This window comes from Cupressus sempervirens, chromosome 8 (assembly GCF_028749045.1).
Source record: "Cupressus sempervirens isolate cs-2001-9-10 chromosome 8, ASM2874904v1, whole genome shotgun sequence".
Lineage (NCBI taxonomy): Eukaryota > Viridiplantae > Streptophyta > Pinopsida > Cupressales > Cupressaceae > Cupressus > Cupressus sempervirens.
Genome location: NC_143125.1, coordinates 355,807,419 through 355,828,808, shown reverse-complemented (window position 1 = coordinate 355,828,808; position 21,390 = coordinate 355,807,419). Strand labels below are relative to the sequence as shown.

At 39.1% G+C, this 21,390-nt stretch overlaps 1 protein-coding gene across 3 annotated transcripts in view; it reads right to left on the bottom strand.

The window, feature by feature from the left end:
• The window catches only part of ZW18 (Putative serine esterase family protein), a 121,905-nt gene that overhangs the window by 14,164 nt on the left and 86,351 nt on the right, over positions 1 to 21,390 (bottom strand). For all 3 annotated transcript variants that reach the window (XM_089797693.1, XM_089797694.1, XM_089797695.1), the window contains 5 exons: positions 19,741 to 20,022; positions 19,422 to 19,552; positions 18,846 to 19,038; positions 18,643 to 18,702; positions 18,282 to 18,548 (listed from right to left, as the gene is read on the bottom strand). In XM_089797693.1, coding sequence (XP_089653819.1) covers positions 18,282 to 18,548; positions 18,643 to 18,702; positions 18,846 to 19,038; positions 19,422 to 19,552; positions 19,741 to 20,022 — 933 coding nt within the window. The remainder of the gene's footprint in view (positions 1 to 18,281; positions 18,549 to 18,642; positions 18,703 to 18,845; positions 19,039 to 19,421; positions 19,553 to 19,740; positions 20,023 to 21,390) is intronic.

Below are 21,390 nucleotides of genomic sequence, written 5' to 3'. Positions count from 1 at the left end.
ATACAAAAAATTTGCCTAAAATAGGCCAAAACAAAAAAATTACAATAATAGGTCCTGTAACAAATTTCCCTTTCGAAATAGCCCCTTAGCCATTTTTCAATTTTGGCCTTATACCAATTTCGGGGTTCAAAACAATAACAAAATAACCATAAACCTTATTTTATAAGGTTAAGGTTGGCAGACAGTTCATTATTATTAAAAAACACATTTTCCATATAAGTTTTTAAATGCCAAACTTGGCGTGGCGGCAAATGTTCTTTTGGTTGGGGGCACGGTGGGGGGTTCCAACCCCACCGGCGGCCCCCCACCTTTACCAAACTGGATGACGGCTTGCTTAAATAAAAGTTTGTCACCATTAGTACCGACCGGCTTGCTCGCATGGTGACCACCACATGGACCTCTAACCAATTTTTTAAATAGATTATCAGTGACACATGTCCATTCTCAATTGGACAAAGATAATTAATTAACTGCCACATGTCCACTTCCAACTAGACGAAAATAATTATGTACATGTCATGTCACATGCCACATGTTTCCATGTCACCTATTTTGCCACATCAGCATGATGACATCATCCGTATGGACGTGCCACATCACTGGTCAACCTTTTCCCTGGCAAACTTTGACTGAGCATAACTTTTGCATCCGAGCTTCGTTTTCGACGAAACGAACGTCGTCGGAAAGCTCTCAACGAGACCTTCGATTTGGTGCCGACTTTGACCAATTTTTGAGAGTTCCAAATTTTGCCTTTTTGATGGCCTTTGACCCAGGGTTTGACCAACCTTTGACTGGCCATAACTTGAGCATACAGACTCCTTTTCCGTCCGTTCAAGTTGTGTTGGATTCTGAATTTTGAGAACTGCAACATGGTATCGATTATTGGAGTTTTGGAGATACTTCAAATTTCAATTAAAATATCCTCCGAATCACTTGAGCATCCTTGTAAACACCACAACCGCGATTGTTTACCAAGCTCAATTTTAGTGAACTTGTAATCTGAATGGTTAAGCTCTTCAACTGGTTTATCTACCAAAGGTTCTACAATTTCTGCAAACTTAGTCTTTTCAGAATCCACCAAAATCCTTGAAACAATCTTGTCTTTCAAAGATTGACTTATTTTTCTTAATAGGAAAATTATCTAGAGGTACGACAACTTTTCTTCTCTTCATTTTGATTTTACCTGACCATGCAGGCAAACCAAAACCCTCATCTGTTGAAACAGGGATTGTGGCTACCACAAACAATTATCGTGATTGTATTTCCGTTGTGATCATGCATGCCTCAGTTTGTACAATTGAATTCATGGGTGCCTGATGAGAAGATTCTGTCATGAACAATTTGAAGCCAGCCATTGAGATTAGGATGGGAAACCTGACCTTCTGTGTGAGTTGGGAAATCTTCCAACACATTTCCCAAATTCTCACACTGTTGAGATGTGAGAATAGGAGGGGCTGCCGAAGAGATGGGGAGTGCTGACATGTTCACTTCTGAAGCAGGGATGGTAGATGTAAAAAATTGTGGAGAATGAATCCACATCATTGTCTACATCATCCAAGAAGGGTGTTTCTTGAATGGATTGGCCTTGAGTGTTTGTTGGTCGTGAAGGAGATATGATCATAATCTCTCCTTCCTCTTCATCTTCTTCATCAGACTCTTGAGTAAGTATGGGCGCTTGAGAGGATTCTTGAAGTGATTTTTATCCCTTTCCACTTTTAAGCTTAAACTTGAGAGATTTAGCTGGAACTGAGGAAGACGCACCATCGTTGCTTGTAATCTCCTCCTGAGATGTCCTTCCAACTGGTCCAAAATGATTACAATCTACCTAGAGATTAGGATATGTTCTCTTAAGATAATTGATCTTTGACCACTGAATAGTATTTGCCAAGATGAACTAGAATCTATCAAAGATTGAAACACCTTCTTTCTACTACCAATGTATGGGAAAAGGACACTGCTTGGCAAAGCCATCTTGATGATATTCTGGATCAAGAATGTTGCCATCATCTTTAATCTGAAAATTGGGTGGGATCTCAACCATGTTAAGATCAATGATTTGTTGCAATGTGAATCTGTAATAATGCATCTTCATGATATCTAGCACTAAGCGCAAGTCAATCCATATGTTTTCGATGCGATGAAAATGGGTGAATGCTCTTTAAATTTTTTAAAGCATTCCTCAATTATGAAAATGAAAATCAAACCTAGCTTTGAACTTCTTCAATGTGATAAGCTGAACTTTTGCTTCCATAGCTTTTGCCTTGTAGACTGAATCGATCATATATTGACCAATCACTAAGGGCTTGGTTGTAGTGATACCGAATCCTGGCCTGTGTTGAGTATTTTGATATATTTGCACCTCCATGAGTTGTTTGGCCAACTCCATCAAAATGAATTTATTAGTAGCATATCTAGGCAAGGCATATGGTTCTCATTTGAAATAACCAACTCTCAAATAAGTGAAAGTTGGAAACTGCAAAAAGATGCAACCAAATTGATTTACCCTATTCCAAGCTTCATCTGATACTCTTCTAATTACCAAATGTAAATCAAACTGACACTTGTAATGTCCAAAAAATGCATCTTGGACTCTCCTATAGAGATATTTGTTCTATGTGAAAGTGATTTGATCATAATAATTCCGAATAGGAACTTGAAGCCAATCCCCTTTGGTTGAACGACCTGAGAAATGACATTCACATTCCCACATTAAGCAATTGTTTGCATAGCATTGTACTAATAAACTCTCCCCAACAGTTGGGTTCTCCGTTATCAAAGATTTGAAAGATAAAATTGTAGATCCATGGTTCAAAGTCACTCGATTCTTTGAGGCCACATATTCTACTTAGGAGAGTAATCAAATCCTTACATTCCAGCTTGAAGTCAAATCTATAAATTTTTTGGGCCATCTTAAAAAGTTATTTCTTCTGACATCCAACCAATATGCATTTATATACCTTTGACAATCTGACTTCTTCTCATTCCATAACTCTAGAGACGTTTCTTTTGACAGGTCTACACACTCTGCATTCTAAGGTACTTTGAAGATCTGTTCAATAACTTTTGGGTCTAGACTACTGATAACCTTACCATCTGCATCATTGATTGTTTTAGTCTTAGTATTGAAATGTCGAGCACATCCAAAGAAGAATTTTGGTTCCACAGAAGCCATAGGAAAAGTAGACACCAAATGAATGTTACTTCTCTTGATGCGCCTCATCTCTCTATTGGAAGGAGCTTCGACCCTTTGTAAGAAATCAGCCATGTCAATGTGACAAATCTCTATGTCGAGTACTTGATCCAGAGGAGATGAGACATGGGATGCAGATGCATGAGCTAACTCCTTGTCATACTAGTACTTCATCTTTCCTTTCGACTTCATGAATGCAAGCATGTTTTATGCTGCAAAATGAAAATTCCAAAGGGTGAATAAATCATCGGAAGGTATTGATTCCATGATGATGTTGATTTTTGATTGGCAAGAGTGGATTTACAAGGAACAATATGTTCGGAGTATAGATTAGATACTCATAGAATATATGCAATGGCTTGGATAAGAAATGGAAAGCACATGTAAAGAGCAGAAATGGGACTTAGGAGGATGGAATGCATATGGGTAAGGATAAGGTTCATGTAAATGCTTTTAGGAATGTAAGCTAGGTGTATGAGGATGCATGCAAATGACGATTTTGGTATTTAAAGAGTGACCTTTTACCAAAATTGGGTTCTCTGGATGTAATTACATGTAAAGTGATTTACATGTAATTGTGTTTGATAAAAACATGCAATTAGATTTGGAGGATGTGATTACATGTAAGTAGGTATGGAGGATGAAATGACATGTAAATGAAAATGGATGGAATTGCATATATTGGAAAAATGGAGGTAATATGCTTTGACATGTGTTGGTGAAAAGATGTGATGTGTTTGCATGAAGAGGTGGAGCGTGAAAAGGTGTAAAATGCTCTTGCATTCATGTGAAAGAATCCTTAGTCTTTTCGAAAAAAGGAATTCAAAACAAGCAAACAACAAACAAAACTATGCACAAAACAAAAACATATCATTGGTTTTTGACTCAAAAATGACAAAATATCAAGTTGCTCTCCTATATGCAATTTTGAAATTGGAATTTGGGGAAATTCCAAGCATTTGAAAATAGATGTTTTCATCTTATTTGAAGGAAATTTGCAAAATACATGGCATGTCTTTGAACAAGTGTACAATGATAAGCCAAAATATGCAACAAAATAGCAAAGGTTTGAAAACTTCAACTTACTTGGAGCTCACAGAGCCAAATATGGAAGATTGATGGGTTTGAATGAATAACTTTCCTTCAAATTTGAATTTCCAAACAACTCCTTGACTATTTCAATGCTTGTAAATGCAATATCCTTTGGTCAATGCATGAGGCTTTCTTGTATGCTGATGTTTTTGGAGAAATACGTACCCTTGCTTTGAAAAACATGAAACGTTTTGGTAGAAAAGGTAAAAAATGTGCCTTCTAAATGCATGAATGTGGATTGGAAAGCCAAAACACCTCCTTCTAATGTGCCTTCTAATTATTGAATAGACATGTCCCATTAAGGGACATATCTCTTCATAGCCTTTGCTCATTAGAGGTTGTTGCCATTTGGAACACACATACCAAACATTATGCCACTGTTAATACATTTGCAGCAGATCCGAAAATTCAATAATGTATGGCAAACTAATGGAGATTACGGTGCTCAATGCAACCAAGGTTCAAATCCCCACTTGGCCCAAGACAGTGTTAATGTTGGTTGAGCCCACCTTGATTGTCATGCGTAGCGGTGGATGGGTGCACATGTATGGCAAGCTAATGGAGATTCGGATGTTAATAATGGAGATTACGATGTTCAGATCAATCGTCGATGGAAATGTAGATAATGATGGTCAACTCTCATGATTGCCGTTGGGCTAGGAGTGCTCACAAACCCTATGTTGGACCCACGTCGGGTATGTTGGTTGTGCCCCTTATGCTTGGCATCCCTATTGGGCTTCTTTGCTCGCAGGTCTTGGGTGTTGGATTTGGGAATGAAGTCCCCCAGATTTGTGGCTCATTGGTTCGTAGCTCTAGTCAAAGGCAAAATATTACCGATAAAAAACAAAACTTAGAAAACTAAAACATATCTTGGTTGTAGCTTCAAACTTGCAGTTAAGAATTTGTTTCTAACTTGAAATAAAACAAAAATCAGTCCACTTCACCTTTAATCAGTCTAATCAATCTTCTAGATCATGCCAATCGCTTCAACCAACAAACTCTCACAACAAGGAGCAAACATTGGGCAAATGAAAGAGAAAATATTACTATTGGGGTTGTATTTTCCTTTTTCTTACTCTATTTGTGATTTTAGGGTTTCTTTGTGGTATTGGAGTGTTTGAGGGGTCCCTAGACCACAATAGAACAAAAAAAAAAACTTGATTTTCGTTTTGTTTTTTGGCCTAGAAGAAACCCTTAGCCAACCCCGAGATGGCTAAGTGTCCTCGAACAGCTTGAGCACATCCTCTCCATTCCCTGACATTTTCCGACTATGGAGACACATAGAGGATATCCTCTTGATGTCCCACCAACCCAAAACAAGTAATGGATGGGAATGCATGCCTCCAGGGCATGGAACAAATCCCATGTAACCTTGTTAATTGTGAACAATGTCATAAACAAAGCTCTAAGATGGCTCACATCTCCAAACATACCAAACTAGATGAAATCCTCTCGACAAGTTAGTTTCCTTTATAGCTCTTCTGCTTTCGTGACATACCACACTTGACAACCAAATTAATCTAAAAGTGCCCTGTCCAAAGTAACAACCAATAGAGATGTTGTATGTTGATTAGCAGATTAGCAAATAGTGGATAGCGGATTCAGTGAACATTCCCATTTAGTTTGACACTTGTCTCTTGAGCTAAGTTAAAAGGATTCAAATGGAGATACTCATATGGCTATGCCATTTTTTTAAAAGCCAAAGCACATTATTATGTAAAAACATGCTTATGTGTCTGTTGTCGGTAAAATCTATATTGTAGCTAACGGGTAGAATTGTATTTGAAAGGGCACATGACAATTGAGTCACCCCTTCGGAGAAGTATATGTACATCGTCCAGAAGGGACTTTTCGGATATCATCATAATTATATTGTAAGCATTGGAGTGCATATTGTGTATATGAATAAAGTATCTATTCTCTGTGATATCTTATTGTACTACATGCGATAAGTATCCTTTTACCCTATACGGTAAACATTTGGCGTCGTTGCCAGTCAAACCTGGAACAAAGGAGGTGTTATGAAGATTAATGTCGAATCTGCTTAATAAAGATAGGAATAAGATAAAAGATAAGGATGAGATACGCACAGCACAAGAAGTTTTAATTTTAGCACAACAGGTGGAGCGCAGACAGAAGCTTCAACAGCTTACTGACAGACACCAAGGGGGTGAAGGAGCATAGAGGGAGGGAGTGCATTCACCTAGCAGACCGAGGAGTGTCGAGGAATTGCTAGACAAGACTCAACAGCGATTGAATTTGGTGGAAAAGACTAGGGAGGAGTTCCTTAACTTGTATACATTGAGGGTGGAGAATCCGAATGGAAGGGAAGTAACTCGCACGGCTCGAAGTGCCGAAGGAGCACTAGCGTGGAATGAACTCTTCATTCCCAATACACCTGACGAGTGGATACAAGCAAAGAATCAAACAACTTTGCTTCAAGAAGATCTTTTCTCACCGCGTAACGTAGTTGTCCAAAGTAGGTTGGTTGTCTGAAGCAGTGCGGTTGTGCAGAACAACGCGGGTGCTCAACGCAATGTGGGTAATCAGAACAGCGCGGGTGCTGAGAACAGCACGGGTACACAACAAGTACCACAGAATCAAAAGAAAGTAGCAATGGCAAGACCAAAGGAAAAATTGTCAAAGTTCAACGATGATGGGACGGCAAATCCGATCAAACACTACAAAACATGCAAAACAATATGGACGGCGAATGGTGTGACAGACCAGGATGACTAGGTCCGACAGTTCGCGGTCACCCTACCGGGTGTTGCAATTGATTGGTTTTCGGATGTCGATCCACAGAAATTAACTACATGGACAGAAGTTAGGAAGGAATTCATAGCAGAGTTTCGACTACTAAGGGACGATAATGAAATTGTGGCAAAAATATATAGTACGAAGCAGGGAAAGAATGAAATGATCCATGTGTATGCAAGAAGGCTGAAAGAGTTGGTGGGGAAGATGGAGAGCCAACCGACAGACGGATTAAAGCAATGATGGTTTGTTGAAGGGCTACGGTCAACACTAAAGAAGAAAATGAAAATTGTAACTCCAGAATCGTATATAGATGCATATAAACGGGCCATGGATCTGGGGAGTAAGCAAAACGAAGAAGCACAAATCATCGAACTCAAACAATTCATCTTCTGAAAGTAGCAGCAGCGACGAAGAATCAAGTAAGAAAGTTCAAGCATTGCAAAAGGATATGTTACAAATGATGGAGTTCAAAAATCTAAAGAAAAATACGGACTCAGTAAAAGGGGAATTGTGGTGTATAGAGTGTAAAGAGGAAGGCCACATGAAGGGCTCTACCAGATTGCGGGACATTCCACCAAGGAATGCCCATTCAAAATGAAGACAAAGGGACACTAGCAAATGTTACTAATGCACGAAGTGTCCACTCTAGGAGCAACAAACACGAACAATGACGCAACTTCTAGAGGATACTGTATCAATAACCAACATGGACGAGGTGGTAATAGTAATAATAATAACAATGGAGGCCGAAGTCGGATACAGTATGACTCGAGTGGACAATTGATGATACAATGTTGTGCGTGCAACCTCTGGTGGCACTTTGCCAAAGACTATACCATGAAGGGAACACCACAACTATTATGTAGATGGTGTGGTCTAAGAGACCATGAGGATTCAAAATGCCGGAAGCAAGGGGTGAACCTGTTAAGCATCGAAACATGTGAGGAGGAGAAACTAGCCATCACTCACAAACAAGCAAAGAAGGCAATATACCCAGATGCAGAGGAAGAAAAGAAGAGGTTGTAGCAAGCACGCATGGAATTGGAAAAACAAATGGAAACGGAAAAATTACAAGCAAAAGACACTATCGACACCTCAAAGAGAAACCTAGCAGAACAAAACATAATAAGGCAGGTAATGCAAATAAAGTTCCTATAAAATTAAATGACCTTCTTACAATGCCTCAATTGCGGACGGCGATACTGAACATGACACCACTTCCAAAAGCAAAGGAAGAGATAGGAAAGGATGGCAGCGGAACGACTGCAACAGACCCAGTGCTACTGGCACTCACTACAGGAAGACATCCGACAGTAGTAGAGATGAGTATCTTGGGAACCGTACTTACCACAATCATCGATGGAGGGTCAAGAGTAAAGTACTACTGGAGGATATATGGAAAAAGTTGGGACAACCTACATTGTGGCCACCTACATTTCAATTACTCAGTGCAGATCAGCACAAGATTAAGCCCTTACGGACCGTGATGGCACAGCCTGTAACTATCGACACACAACCATTCTTATCAGATTTTGTGGTTATTCCGTTAAAAAGAAAAGGGTATGACGCCATCCTCAGACAAGGCTGGCTAGTGCAAGCAAAGGTGAAACATGATTGGAAGCGGAATACCCTGTTCATGGAAGGCGGAGGCCGGAGATTTATAATCGACCTACACACACAGATGGTGGGTGAGGAGGCAACATCGTCAAATTCCGAAGGCAAGGGCAAAGGTGACGACGAGGGAAAGAAGAGAATGGAACCTAACGAAGGAGTATTGAGATTAGGAGGGTCGAATGATGATGACCTGTACTTGGTGAATGGCTTACTCCATTGGCCGATGGAGGATTACGAGCTCTTTTCGAGTTGTAACATGTTTGGAGTCAAAGAGGGAAAAGAAGGGAACAAGTTTCCGAAGCAGTATAGCAAAGTGAATGAGGGAGAAGCACATGTAGATGAAACACCAGTGCATACATTTAGTGATGACAAACCTATAAAGTATGAAGAGCCTACTATAAAAATGATGAACTTAAGAGATGAAGCCAATCCAAAAAATATTTTTGTGGGAGATGACTAGAATCCAGTCCTGAAGGCAGCAGCATTCAAAATATTTATGGAGTACAAAAGACATGTTTGCATGGACGTATACGGACTTGAAAGGAGTACCGTAGGAGTTATGTGTCCACTGGATACCGTTGATAGATAGTGCAGTACCCATACGGAAGCCGTTGTACCGGATGAGCAAAAATTATGTCGCACAAGTCACTGATGAGATCGATCAGATGCTAGAAGCAAGAATTATTTTTAGGGTTCAGACGAGCGGGTGGGTATCACCAATCGTGATGTCTCTAAAGAAGGATACCACACAGATAAGAATATGTGTAGACTTTCGATGCCTAAATGCAATAACGATTAAAGATCCATTTCTGATACCATTCACCGATAGCATTCTAGAAGAAGTTGCAAGGCATGAAATTTATTCATTCATGGATAGGTTCTCTAGATACAACCAGATATCCATTGCTGAAGAGGATAGGCTGAAAACAACATTCATAGTGAAAGATGTAGTATACGCCTATAACAGGATGCCATTAGAGCTGTGAAATGCTCCGGCAACGTTCTAGAGGATTATCTTGCACATATTTGATAAAATGTCTGTCGGGAACTTTAAGGCATTCCTAGATGATTGGTCAATTTTTAGCACAGAGAATAAACATATAACAGCACTTGGAGAATGCATGGAGAGATGCAAATGGGGGAGACTAGCACTAAATCCAAAGAAGTGCAGATTTATGGTGCCACAGGAGAAGCTATTAGGACACATAGTCTGCAAAGTGGGATTGAAGATGATTCCTGACAAAATCCGTGTAATTTTAGATATGCCACCATCGACGGATTTATCAGAAGTAAAATCATTCCGTAGACATATTAGATACTACCAAAGGTTCATCAAGAATTTATGAAAATATCCTACCCGCTAGACAAACTTACTTGCAAGGGAAAACCTTATAAATAGGAAGCGGAGCAGAATGAAGCTTTTGATGGACTGAATACGAGTTTGACCATAGTACCGATTCTAGCTTATCCAAACTAGGATAAGGAGTTCCATGTTCATGTTGATGCATCGAACTACACAATTGGAGCAACATTGGCACAGACAAGTGACCACGGACTAGATCATCCAGTATACTTTGCGAGTAGACTATTATCTAAAGTGGAGAAAAATTACAGTACGACAGAACAAGAAGCACTCGGAATGGTGTACGCATTACAAAAATTCAAGCATTATCTACTAGTGACACCATCCATATTTTATGTGGATCATCAAGCATTGTTATACCTTGTAAACAAGCTGATAATCCAGGGAAGGATAAGCAGGAGGTTGTTACTATTGTAGGAATTCACCTTCAAAACTGTGGTACGGCCGAGCAAGAGTCATGAAAGTGCGGATCATTTGTCGAGGATAAAATTAGGACAGCCATCGAAGGGAGTCAACAATGATTTTCCTAATGCACAACTATTTCACATTGCCGTACTACCATCCTGGTACATGCGTATCAAAGGGTATCTCTCGACGGGACAATTTCCTAGTGAAATCTCATCGAACGAGAGGAGGAAATTGGTGCAAAGGAGCCGAACATTTCAGTTGATCAACGGGTTACTGTATAAAATGGGACCCAATCAAATATTAAGATGGTACCCAATCAAATATTAAGATGGGACCCAATCAAATATTAAGACAGTGCGTGCTGGAAGAGGAGATTCCTAAGGTGTTGAAGGAAGCACACGAGAGATCAGCAGGAGGACACATGGGCCCAGACACAACTGCAAGGAAGATACTTCTAGCAGGGTTATGGTGGCCAATTATGCACAATGACGCCAGGGAGTGGGTAGTTGCCTGCTATACATGTCAGAGCTGGAAAACCACTTAAGAGAGACTTCATGCCTTCAAATCCTTCACAGGCACAAGAGCTATTTGAAAGATCAGGGTTGGATTTTGTCGAATCTCTTAAGGTAAGTAAAACTAGAAGATGCAGGTACATCGTGGTGGCAACGGAATATTTAACCAAGTGGATGGAGGCACGAGCACTACCGGACAACTCTGCAGTAAGCACAGCTAAATTTATCTATGAGGAGATAATCACAAGGTACGGGATTCCGCTGCAGTTGACAAGCGACCATGGGGGACACTTGTCAATCACGTTATTCAACTACTCACTACAAAATTCAAAATTTACCATTCTCTGTCGAGCTCGTACTACCCAAGAGCCAATGGACAAGTAGAAGCCACTAATAAGATCCTAATCAGGGTGATTTATAAGTCTTGTGCAGTTGAGGGAGAAGATTGGGAAGAAAAGCTACCATCAGCGTTGTGGGCATACCGCACTTCATACAAAGTATCTAAGGGACATACTTTGTTTCAGTTGATGTATGGGCAAGAGGCCGTGGTACCGACGAAATTCATGATACCAAGTTTAAGAATCACGATTGAGAACAAACTGGGAGATATGGAAAGCCTAAGGGAGAAATTATACAATTTAAATAAACTGGACAAGCAATGATTACATGCACGATGGGCCACACAAGTTACACAAAATAGGTGTAAGGTATGGCATGGCAAGCATTTAAAATTGAATAAATTTCAACTAAGCTAGTTAGTTTTGAAATATAATGGGCGGAACGAGATCAAACCAGGAAAATTCAAAGTAAAATGGATAGGACAGTACAAAATCCGCGAACTCGACGATAATGGAGCAATCAAATTATGGACGCTCCATGGGAAGGAAGTGTCCGACGCAATGAATGGGTCGAAGTTGAAAATCTATCGCGAAAGAAATAATACGCCCCCGCAGACGAACAAAAAATTGAGACAGTATAAAAATAGTAAATATTAATGTATATATGTAAAATAAGTGTAAAATAAAGAATAAAAAATTTCATAGCAAGCTAAAGACTATAAAAGAGATAAATACTAATATGCATAAAAAGGAAATATTATAGTAGGACAAGCATACTATATGGTATCAAGAGCTGTAAAGAAAGCATCGAGCCTTGATATCGTATGATATCAAGAAATTAGAGGGAAGTATAAATTCATAGCATACGGTCTTGAACAGGAAACAGGGAAACATTTCTATAAGATACTATATGGCTACCAGAAGCAGAGGTCGTACGACCAGCAACAGAAGAGCATATAAGCTCATCGTATGACAACAGAAGGTCATTGCAAGGTAATTGTACAGCTAGGAGAATACTACAAGGTAAAGTAAAATGGACATAGAGATACTCGTACGGGCAAAACATTGGGAGAGAGCTCACCGTACAGAAGAACAGTAAAGGAGATTACCGTACGGAAGGAGAGCAGTAGACACTGACACCGTACAACCATCAGAAAGCAGGTCATCGCTTGGAAGGGAAATATTATTGTACATCGTACGACACACAAGGAGAGTTTGCAAGGAACTATAGATACCGTATGAACAAGAGGAAAGTACCATACAGTGACAAAGAACCATAAAAGGAACCGAAATCAATATCGTACGGATTGGCCTTAGAGGATACAATACATTTGATGCAAACGTATAGACAATATAGTTGCAAGGACATACCCTACGGACCTAAAAGAGAAAACATTGTATGGCTAAGGAAGGCATCGAGCAACATCCGGAGAAGACATACCATATAATAATAAGAGTAGGGTATGCAAAGAGTTATCACCGGACGTACAAGAGCAAACATTGTATGGCTAAGGAGGGCATCGAGCAACATCCGGAGAAGACATACCGTACAATAATAAGAGTAGAGTATGCAAAGAGTTATCACCGTACGGCAGTCACAAAGGAACTATAAAATAAGTGGAAGAGAGGAAGCAAGTAATCCAATGTCGTACGGTTACACAGGGGCAAATAAAAAACCAAACACAGCAAAGGAGAAGGAAGAAGTCGTACAACCTCTCAAAGGAAGAAGTAAATTACATTCGTACCGCCACAGCAAATAGAGAAGGGCAGCTGTACAGTTTTAGTTAATACAAGTCGTACCATCATTCAAGAAGAAAGCAAGGGCACAATCAACTGCAACAACACATCTCACACCTCAGAATGTGGAGTTCGAGGGTTTGAATGGACTGGAGTGTAGAAAATGGTGGCAGGAGGCTCCGAATGATCACTTTGTAAAGGATAGCATACGAAGGGCACAGGTGGAATAGGTGTTGCGGATTGCAGTATTCTACATTCGCGACTTCGAAAGGTTTCTTCACACAATGCTAGAAACCTATGACATGTTCTCACAAACATGCTCATTTCCTTACCTCAAACAGAATTTAGTAATATCTTTCAAAGCCACAGACTTCACCAAAGTATTGGGTATACCAAGTCATGCGCAAGGAGGAAGGAAAATCAATAATAAACTAAAGAAACTTGACAGGAAAACCAAGGAGCAGTTGGTAGAATTAGTGTGTGGGAAATAGCCGGAGGCAGAAAGCGAAGCATTGATGGATTCTTCTAAGGCAAGAGGACTAAAGAAATCTGAGGTGTTGGAAGGACATTGGCATTGTCTGATGGATTTAGTTAAGAGCAGACTCACTAGTTCGAGTAGAGCATCAAACATTTCATTTTTGCAGGTAACCGTGATGAACAGTATCATGAATGGCATAGTGTATGATTGGGCATCCTTGTTGGCTAAGCGCATGCAAGAGTTCATGTCGCTACAACACAAAACCTTTTACATGCCACACTATGCCATCGGTCTATTTCTTAATGCTAACAAATAGATGATACCGAATGATATATTAGAAATCAAGCCAGGTCCGATAGAACCAGGTAAGCCACTGATTATGCAGTGGAGGCACCTTGATACTCCTGGAGGCAAAAGGCCATTGGACAGAAACGAATGCGACAGAAGGTAGTAAATTCTAAGCACGAGAACACAGATAATGGGAAACAGGACACATCTTCTGAGGACAGTGACTGAGAGGAGGAAGTGGAGGACGAGGATAATGAAGAGGAAGTCGAAGTTATTACAGCACTACCCTACTATTTTCAAGGACCCTCATAGCAACTTCCCACTCGCACTTAGTCCCCGCAGGCGTTCACATTCCTAGGTTCGGACAATTTAGGCAACCTATTGTCATGACGCCAATCATCGTAGCAGCCAGACCAATAGCACGGCCAGCAATATTAGCACCTTCAAGGAGTACCGAGCCTTCAGCCGCAGTACCTGATATAGCCGTACTAAAGGTAGCCATCGAGTTACTTGGAGGAGTTGGCGAAGAGGGCTTGCCAATCATACCAGTGGCAAAGGCTGATATAATTATCCCAAAGGAGAAGGACACTCATGTGGGAGTGATGGAGATATCGGCAGGCGAGGGTTTGAGGACGTTGGGTGTTCATTTGGACGTAGTGGGTTCAAATGTATGAGGTTTCACCATACACCAGCACCTCGAGCGACATACCTACACACACCTCTGTGAGAAGTTGCTCTAGAGAAAGATACTCTACAGGTGGAGGAGCATCACCCGACACTAACTTATAGACCACCACCTAGTACTATTGAGCGGATGGTAGAAGTAGTAGAGACGACCATGGGTGCCTAGCAGCAACACACAGTGGGGCCAGAGGCAGCAATAAGAGAGGTTATGGAGACATTCCTAGCTGATGTAGCGACTCGGGCTCGCCAAGTGGTGCCCTCTACACAGACAATTGCCTTGGATTCAATGGTAAATGAGTTGGACCACGTTGTATCCTTCATGAGGGTAGCGTGTCCAACAGCCTTTACAGTGTGTTTTGAGGACCGCGGATGGCCGAGTGTAGAGACTGTAGAGATGCGCCAAGATTGGGCCACTACGAAAGGGACAGGCATGGAGAGCTGCATAGAGGCTCTAACTGAGGAGATAGTTCGGCTACACAAGGAGGCTTATTATACCCTTTCGAGGAGCCAGGCAGACCCGATAGTCGCAGAGAGAGCTTGAGAGGAGTCAGCTACCAAGGTAAGAACAATGAGAGCAAAACTAGATGCAAAAAGGACAGCCTGGGAATCCGAGCGAGCAGCACTCTTGGTCCGATAGAGTTAGCTGCAATAGGTGGCAGCAGAGAAAGAACAGGTGGCAAAAGGGAAGGAGAAAGAGCTTGAAGACATTGCTGGAATGATGCAGTCATCTTTGGAACTTTAGATGGAGGCTTAAGCAAGAATTGAAAGTACGGAAGGAGCAAGTGTATAAGCTATGAGCAAAGCTGAACGAGCTTAGGGCACAGACGGCTACTACACTAAGGATGCATCCCTCTTCTTAGTGTCCAAATATTGATGTAATTATTTGTTTTGGCTGTAAATTGAGTTTTGTTGTAAGGGTTGTCTCTACTTTGTAGTCTAGAGATGACTTTACTTTTTGGAGGGGATGATATTGTCTGTAAAATCTATATTGTAGCAGACGGGTAGAATTGTATCCGAAAGGGTGCGTAACGGTTGAGTCACCCCTTCGAGGAAGTATATGTACACTGTCCAAAAGGGACTTTTGGGACATCATCATAATTATATTGTAAGCATTGGAGTGCATATTGCGTATATGAATAAAGTATCTATTCTGTGTGATATCTTACTGTACTACATGTGATAAGTATCCTTTCACCCTGTATGGTAAACAGTGTCATTTGTGCATACACACAGAAAGGAAAAACACACATGCTCTAGATGTTGAAATGTGCTATGTTTTTGGGCATATACTCTTTTATACCGACCAATTACAACTCTTCCTTATTTATGGCATTGATTTAGTCTATGTAAGCAACATGTTCTGTAGTGATGTCATTTTGAATTTTAACGCTCTCCTCCATTTTCAAGATTTCTATACTAGCAATGTTCTTTTCTTTTCATTTTATATCTAACTTTGCTAGTATTATCAATGCATTGCCAAATTGAATATTACAATGGTCCCAAATAAAAGTTTGTATTGATGCTCTTAGCACTCTGAGAAGAATGAATATGCTTTAAGTCAAGACACATATACCCAGCTAACTGTGTCTCAATAGCTTGTTCAATCCCTCTTTGAGAGAACTTGGACTACATACTCCTTTATCCACTCAATAACATGCAACTGATTAGCAAAAAAGAAGGCAAAGAAGCTAGTTGTGTGAATTCCAACTTGTGCCTTCTTATGCAACACATGATGAGAACAAGGAAGGGGTAATGAAGTATGGGATGTAGCCCCAGAGCAAGCTGGCTTGGACCAAGCAACCTTCACTTTTTGAAGAATCAGATAGCCAGCATACTTTTCTGGGAATTGTGTTGGAGCTGCTTGTGGTTCTTCTAAGCTACCTACATGTAATGTCAATGATGCTGATGATGTTAGTTTTGATCGCGACCAATATTATACTGATTTCTAATTGCATTAATTTAATATTGAACATAAATATATATCACGACATTCAAGCTTGGCAAATTGATATCAAGATATTACTGTACCATACAGAATTACGGTAGTTCTATTTTCCATATGCGTGATGGTTGGCCTCGTGAACTTAATTTCTGTTTTCATGATTTTTATATGCTTTTTGTGAGGTACCCAAGTTGGAAAATAAATTGCCATACAAGCATGCTGCATCCATGTACCCATATCCATACATGATTCCAATTTGGCAACTTAGGGAGGAAGCCAGCTTGGGAGAAATCTCCATAAGTGTAAGAGATTAATTCTTCAAAGCCACTAATTCCTTGTAAATTTACAGAAGTTTACTACATTGTGGGACCTTTGTGGGCATATTACACCTTCAAGAGGATGTTGAAACACATACACAGAAACATGATTTGCTCTAGCCTTCTCAATTACATTCCAACATCCATAAGACTAGCAACCCAACTGATTAACTAAGTAAAGTTGTACCTGAAAGAAACCCATTCTCGGTTATATATGAGGATGATGATAGATATAGCCTAGAGTCATACAGGCACCAAAAGGAAGCTCAAACATCTTGAATAATGTTAAAACAAAAAGATGGAATTCTAAATGCTCTAGCTCTTCCTTTATCAGAAAACCTTGGCAATATTGTCTTATCTGGCTTTTGTTTTAGCCATGAACAAATCCAAGACTGTCATCATTAGTGACATTTTTGGTTGTTGACATTTTCAACTAGGATCAAAACTTCCACTGATGTTTTTCTAGCCCCCTAAGTGTCCAGTTTATTTAAGTGATAAGCTATACCTGTTTTTGACCTTTTGAGTTCCCTATGACTCTATTTTATATTTCTACCTTATGAAAATAAATGTCTTGTGTCTTTTCATGACAAGTTTCATGAAAAGTCTTAATGAAAACATTTTAGTGGCAATGTATGCCACTCTGGATAAGGCATCCCAATCTTGGCTAATAGAATAGCCTGGCAACTCAGGAACCTTTGTCTATTACAAATGTTACATCTTTCTACTGAGTATAAGTCGGGAATCCAGAAAATATTATGGTTAGTTCTTGATATAGAATATAAATTATACTATTTGTCTCTTAAAGGAAGTGTCATTGGACCTCAACAAAAGGCAGAATTCTCTCGGAACTCAAGAGCAAGAGTCATCCTTATCTCCCTAATAACACCTACATAAAAAGAATTTTCTGTCAAAGTTCCCTGGTACTCACTGTAAAATACATTTACGGTTTTACCCAGTGTCTCCTGGATCTTTATTATCCCACATAGATCTTAAAAACTGTTGGCTATTGAGGCACTACCCCACTGCTAGCAAAATGTCAGCTCCATTTAACTTGGACATGAAGAGGAAGGTAGGCCCATGCTTGTAATTCAGGCTGATATTTTCATTTCAAATGAAAAACTAACCGTTCTTTGCATTTCAAAAGAAGAAACTTCTTTATTTTCATTTCAAAAGAAAAGCTATTTTTTCTGTATCTTACACCTTGTGTTGTATTTGACAATTGACAATGAAATCTGGCAACTCTTATGCACATTTTGGCAAAGCAGCTTACCATACCATATAAATATCTTTAAACTGCTATGTATCCTTGCATTGCCACCATCCTGTTGTAGCATTAAATCTCAGTGATGCTGGCTATTTTAGAGGGGACAACCATCTTGCCATTATCAGAGCTAAAGTAAGACAAGTTATTCATTTTAGCACATAGTTATCAGACATGACTAAGCATACAGCTTAAAGCAAATGAACCCAACACTTTAAACTGAACAATTTAATAGATCATCCAGAAAGGCAATGTCATGGTTTATAAAAATCAGGCAAATTTTCAAAAAGAACCAACCTGAAAACCATGTACAAACACCACCACTTTCAATAAACGTCCACTTCTCCCTGCTCCCTGATCAGCTGACTTTGGAGGCAATTTATCTCTTGATTTCATTGGTGTTACAAAATCTCCTTGCTCAAGAGAACCAGTAAAGCCAAAAGTAGTGCCCTCTTTAGCCTTACTCAATTTCTGGCATTGGACTGTATGTTGCTCAACATAGATAATTGGAACAAGAGCTATCTTACCAAATATCTGCAGATCCTGAAGGTAGCTACTGTTTATCTGCAATGGACTACCCTTTTTAGTCTTGAAAACCTTTCACAAATTCCAAAACACTTACTAGATTTTGAACAAACTGAGGAGAATGGATACATACCTTCATTTGTTCAATACCCTTTCGATGCAGATCAGCACGAGAAGCTGCAGCTACTGCAGGCTACACAAATAAAAATATATTGTAATAAAACATTGTCAATCAATTTCAACTAAAATAGAAAAAATACCAATCTATTGTGATTAACTATGCAACCTTATCAGCAATCATGGTCACCTAAAAATCTGATATTATATGTAACTTACATCTTCATAGGATTTCCTCGTAATATTTTTTCTTGCAGGTTGTATAGCCCAACCATTCACCTCAACAACTTCATTATTCAAGCTATGTTGTGGAATATTCATCTTAGTGTGTACCAGCCACAATGACCACTCCATATTTCTGTCTTCAACCCATACCTTATGCAGATACTCCATTATTGCTATCCTATATTTCCTGCAAAATGTATAGAATCAAGAAAAATTGGGTAAGTTGTCATTGTGGAGCAATTAATTTCAAGAAAATTGAAGGTATACAAAAAATGGAGAGGCAGTAATTTTTGCTTCATTTCATAAGCAGCATACTGCAAAGCTTCACTTCCTGTTCAATTCTGAGAAATCCAATGCCAAATACTGATAGAAACCTATTAAGTTATTCAATGCAAGGAACAGTGAACCTAAAGGACACACAGATTGAGGACATTTAAATGGAGGATAGTTTACCCTCCAATTCCATTCTATTAAGGTATTAACTTTACTAAGGAGTTCATTGTGGCAACAAAACAATTCCATAATTTCTGAAGAAAGAGGATTAGAATTATTGTGATTAGACATCGTTACCTATGAAATCTCAAAAATGCATTCCAAATAGAAGAAAGCTGACTTCCCAATGATTGGAGTCCTTCTAACATTTCTATCCTGGATACCTCTGATGATTGCGCACCTTTGGTCTTAAATGACCAATTTTCTGGCTGCCAAAATGAAGAAAATTTGGAATAAATTATGAACTCAATATTACAGATTTCCCACAGCCAATGATCATACAATTTGACTGGCCAATTACAATTACAGTGCTTGGTAAAAATTTTATCTTTCAATGAAAATACATTCAAGTAGGCATGCACAAATGCTCCTGCTATATTTTAAAAAACATCTCTACCTCTGAAACTGTCCTTAAAACAACTTCTGATTCTTCAAGCCTTGATTTCATTTCCATTATCATACCATTTGTAAGACCCCATACTTCTGAATTTTGCAAATCAAGCTTTTTTGCAAATAGTTGTATGGTCATCTCTTCTGTGTCATCCAAGTCATCAATTTTCTGATCAATTGCCCTAATCAAGCTGTGCAATTCATTAAGAAGAATATTACGAGAAGTGCAGAGTGTTTTCCATAAAGCAATGTCCATGGAATCAACTCCTGATTCTACATTGTTTGTAGCCTGCAGACATGAAAAACAATCTCAAAATTTACTAATTTAAAACATTATTTGTGGTTCAACATAACTTAAAATAATCCAAGAGGATCAAGAACATGCATTACAGAAAATGCAAATTTACAAAAGAACCACCCACATTGATCTGTGCCATTAGAGGTGAGTGCACTCTCACCAAGCTGTCCATGTTATTTTCTCTCTCGTTTGTATATTATGTCCTAGAACTAAAAGGTAGAGCTTAGTTAAGTCTCCAAACAGAATATAAAGTTAAGAGGGCACTGAATAGCAAGTACATGGCCATATGTGTATTTTAGTTAACATTATCATGCACTCAACCACATACACCCATTCATGATAATGGTGCACCTATGTGAAGACCCGTGTGGCAGTCATTTTATGATTCATCAATCAGAATATTTCTCAGATTTTCTATCCAGATCCCACATATGAAGGCTCTGCTTGTGCAATCTTGGACATGGCCTTCTTAGAATAAAAAGAGCACAAATTATCTATATTCAGAATAAAAGAGGCATATTGTTAGCAGTGTAGATGATAGCCCTGCCATTTTCATTTGATTTGAGAGGATATCATGGAAGTATAATAGAGACATCAGCTACTGAGCAAAACTCCCAAAATGTAGAAAATAAATTAACATCAAGAGTTGTTCGCCAATGGGATTAATTAAGGAAGCATAACACAGATTGTCCAGTGTATCTTAATGGGGAACACCAATAACAACTTAGCAGAAGATCGGCAGTTTATTAGATCCGCCCTAAAAGCTAACTTCTATATTTTATCGTTTCCATCTGTATTGTACGGCCAAACTAAAGTCGTATGTAATAATCTGGTTTTTTGCAATAAATCTGTGATTAGATCATTATATTTGGCATTAAATCTTGACGCAAATCTACGCTTTCTAATAGATTGCTGACTGTAAAAACAAACCAGACGATAACCCATTGTATGAGAACTGTCCACGCCTAGAAACAATTCTTTTTTGTAGTTATTCCACCAAATTGTACGAGTTATGTTTAGAAATTCAAGGTCCAGTACAGAGTGCATAAACCTTTAATCAGTCTTTTTCTCTGTTCAGTTTCTTTTCTTTCTTTGTCACCATTTCTGTTGTGACCATATGTAATAACCAAAATTATTAATATGTTTTCTTTATTCATATCTTGTCTATCCCAGTGAAATTTGGACATGGCGAGCCCACTTGGTATGATTAGTAGTGTGTTATTTAGTAGTGTGTTATTTAGTATTGTGTGTATTCAATAATTATTCTATGCTTGCATTTATTTTGTGGGTATCTGAACACGCAAACAAACTTATTCAGTCAGAATATTTATAATATTACGTGAAGTTTATAATATTTTT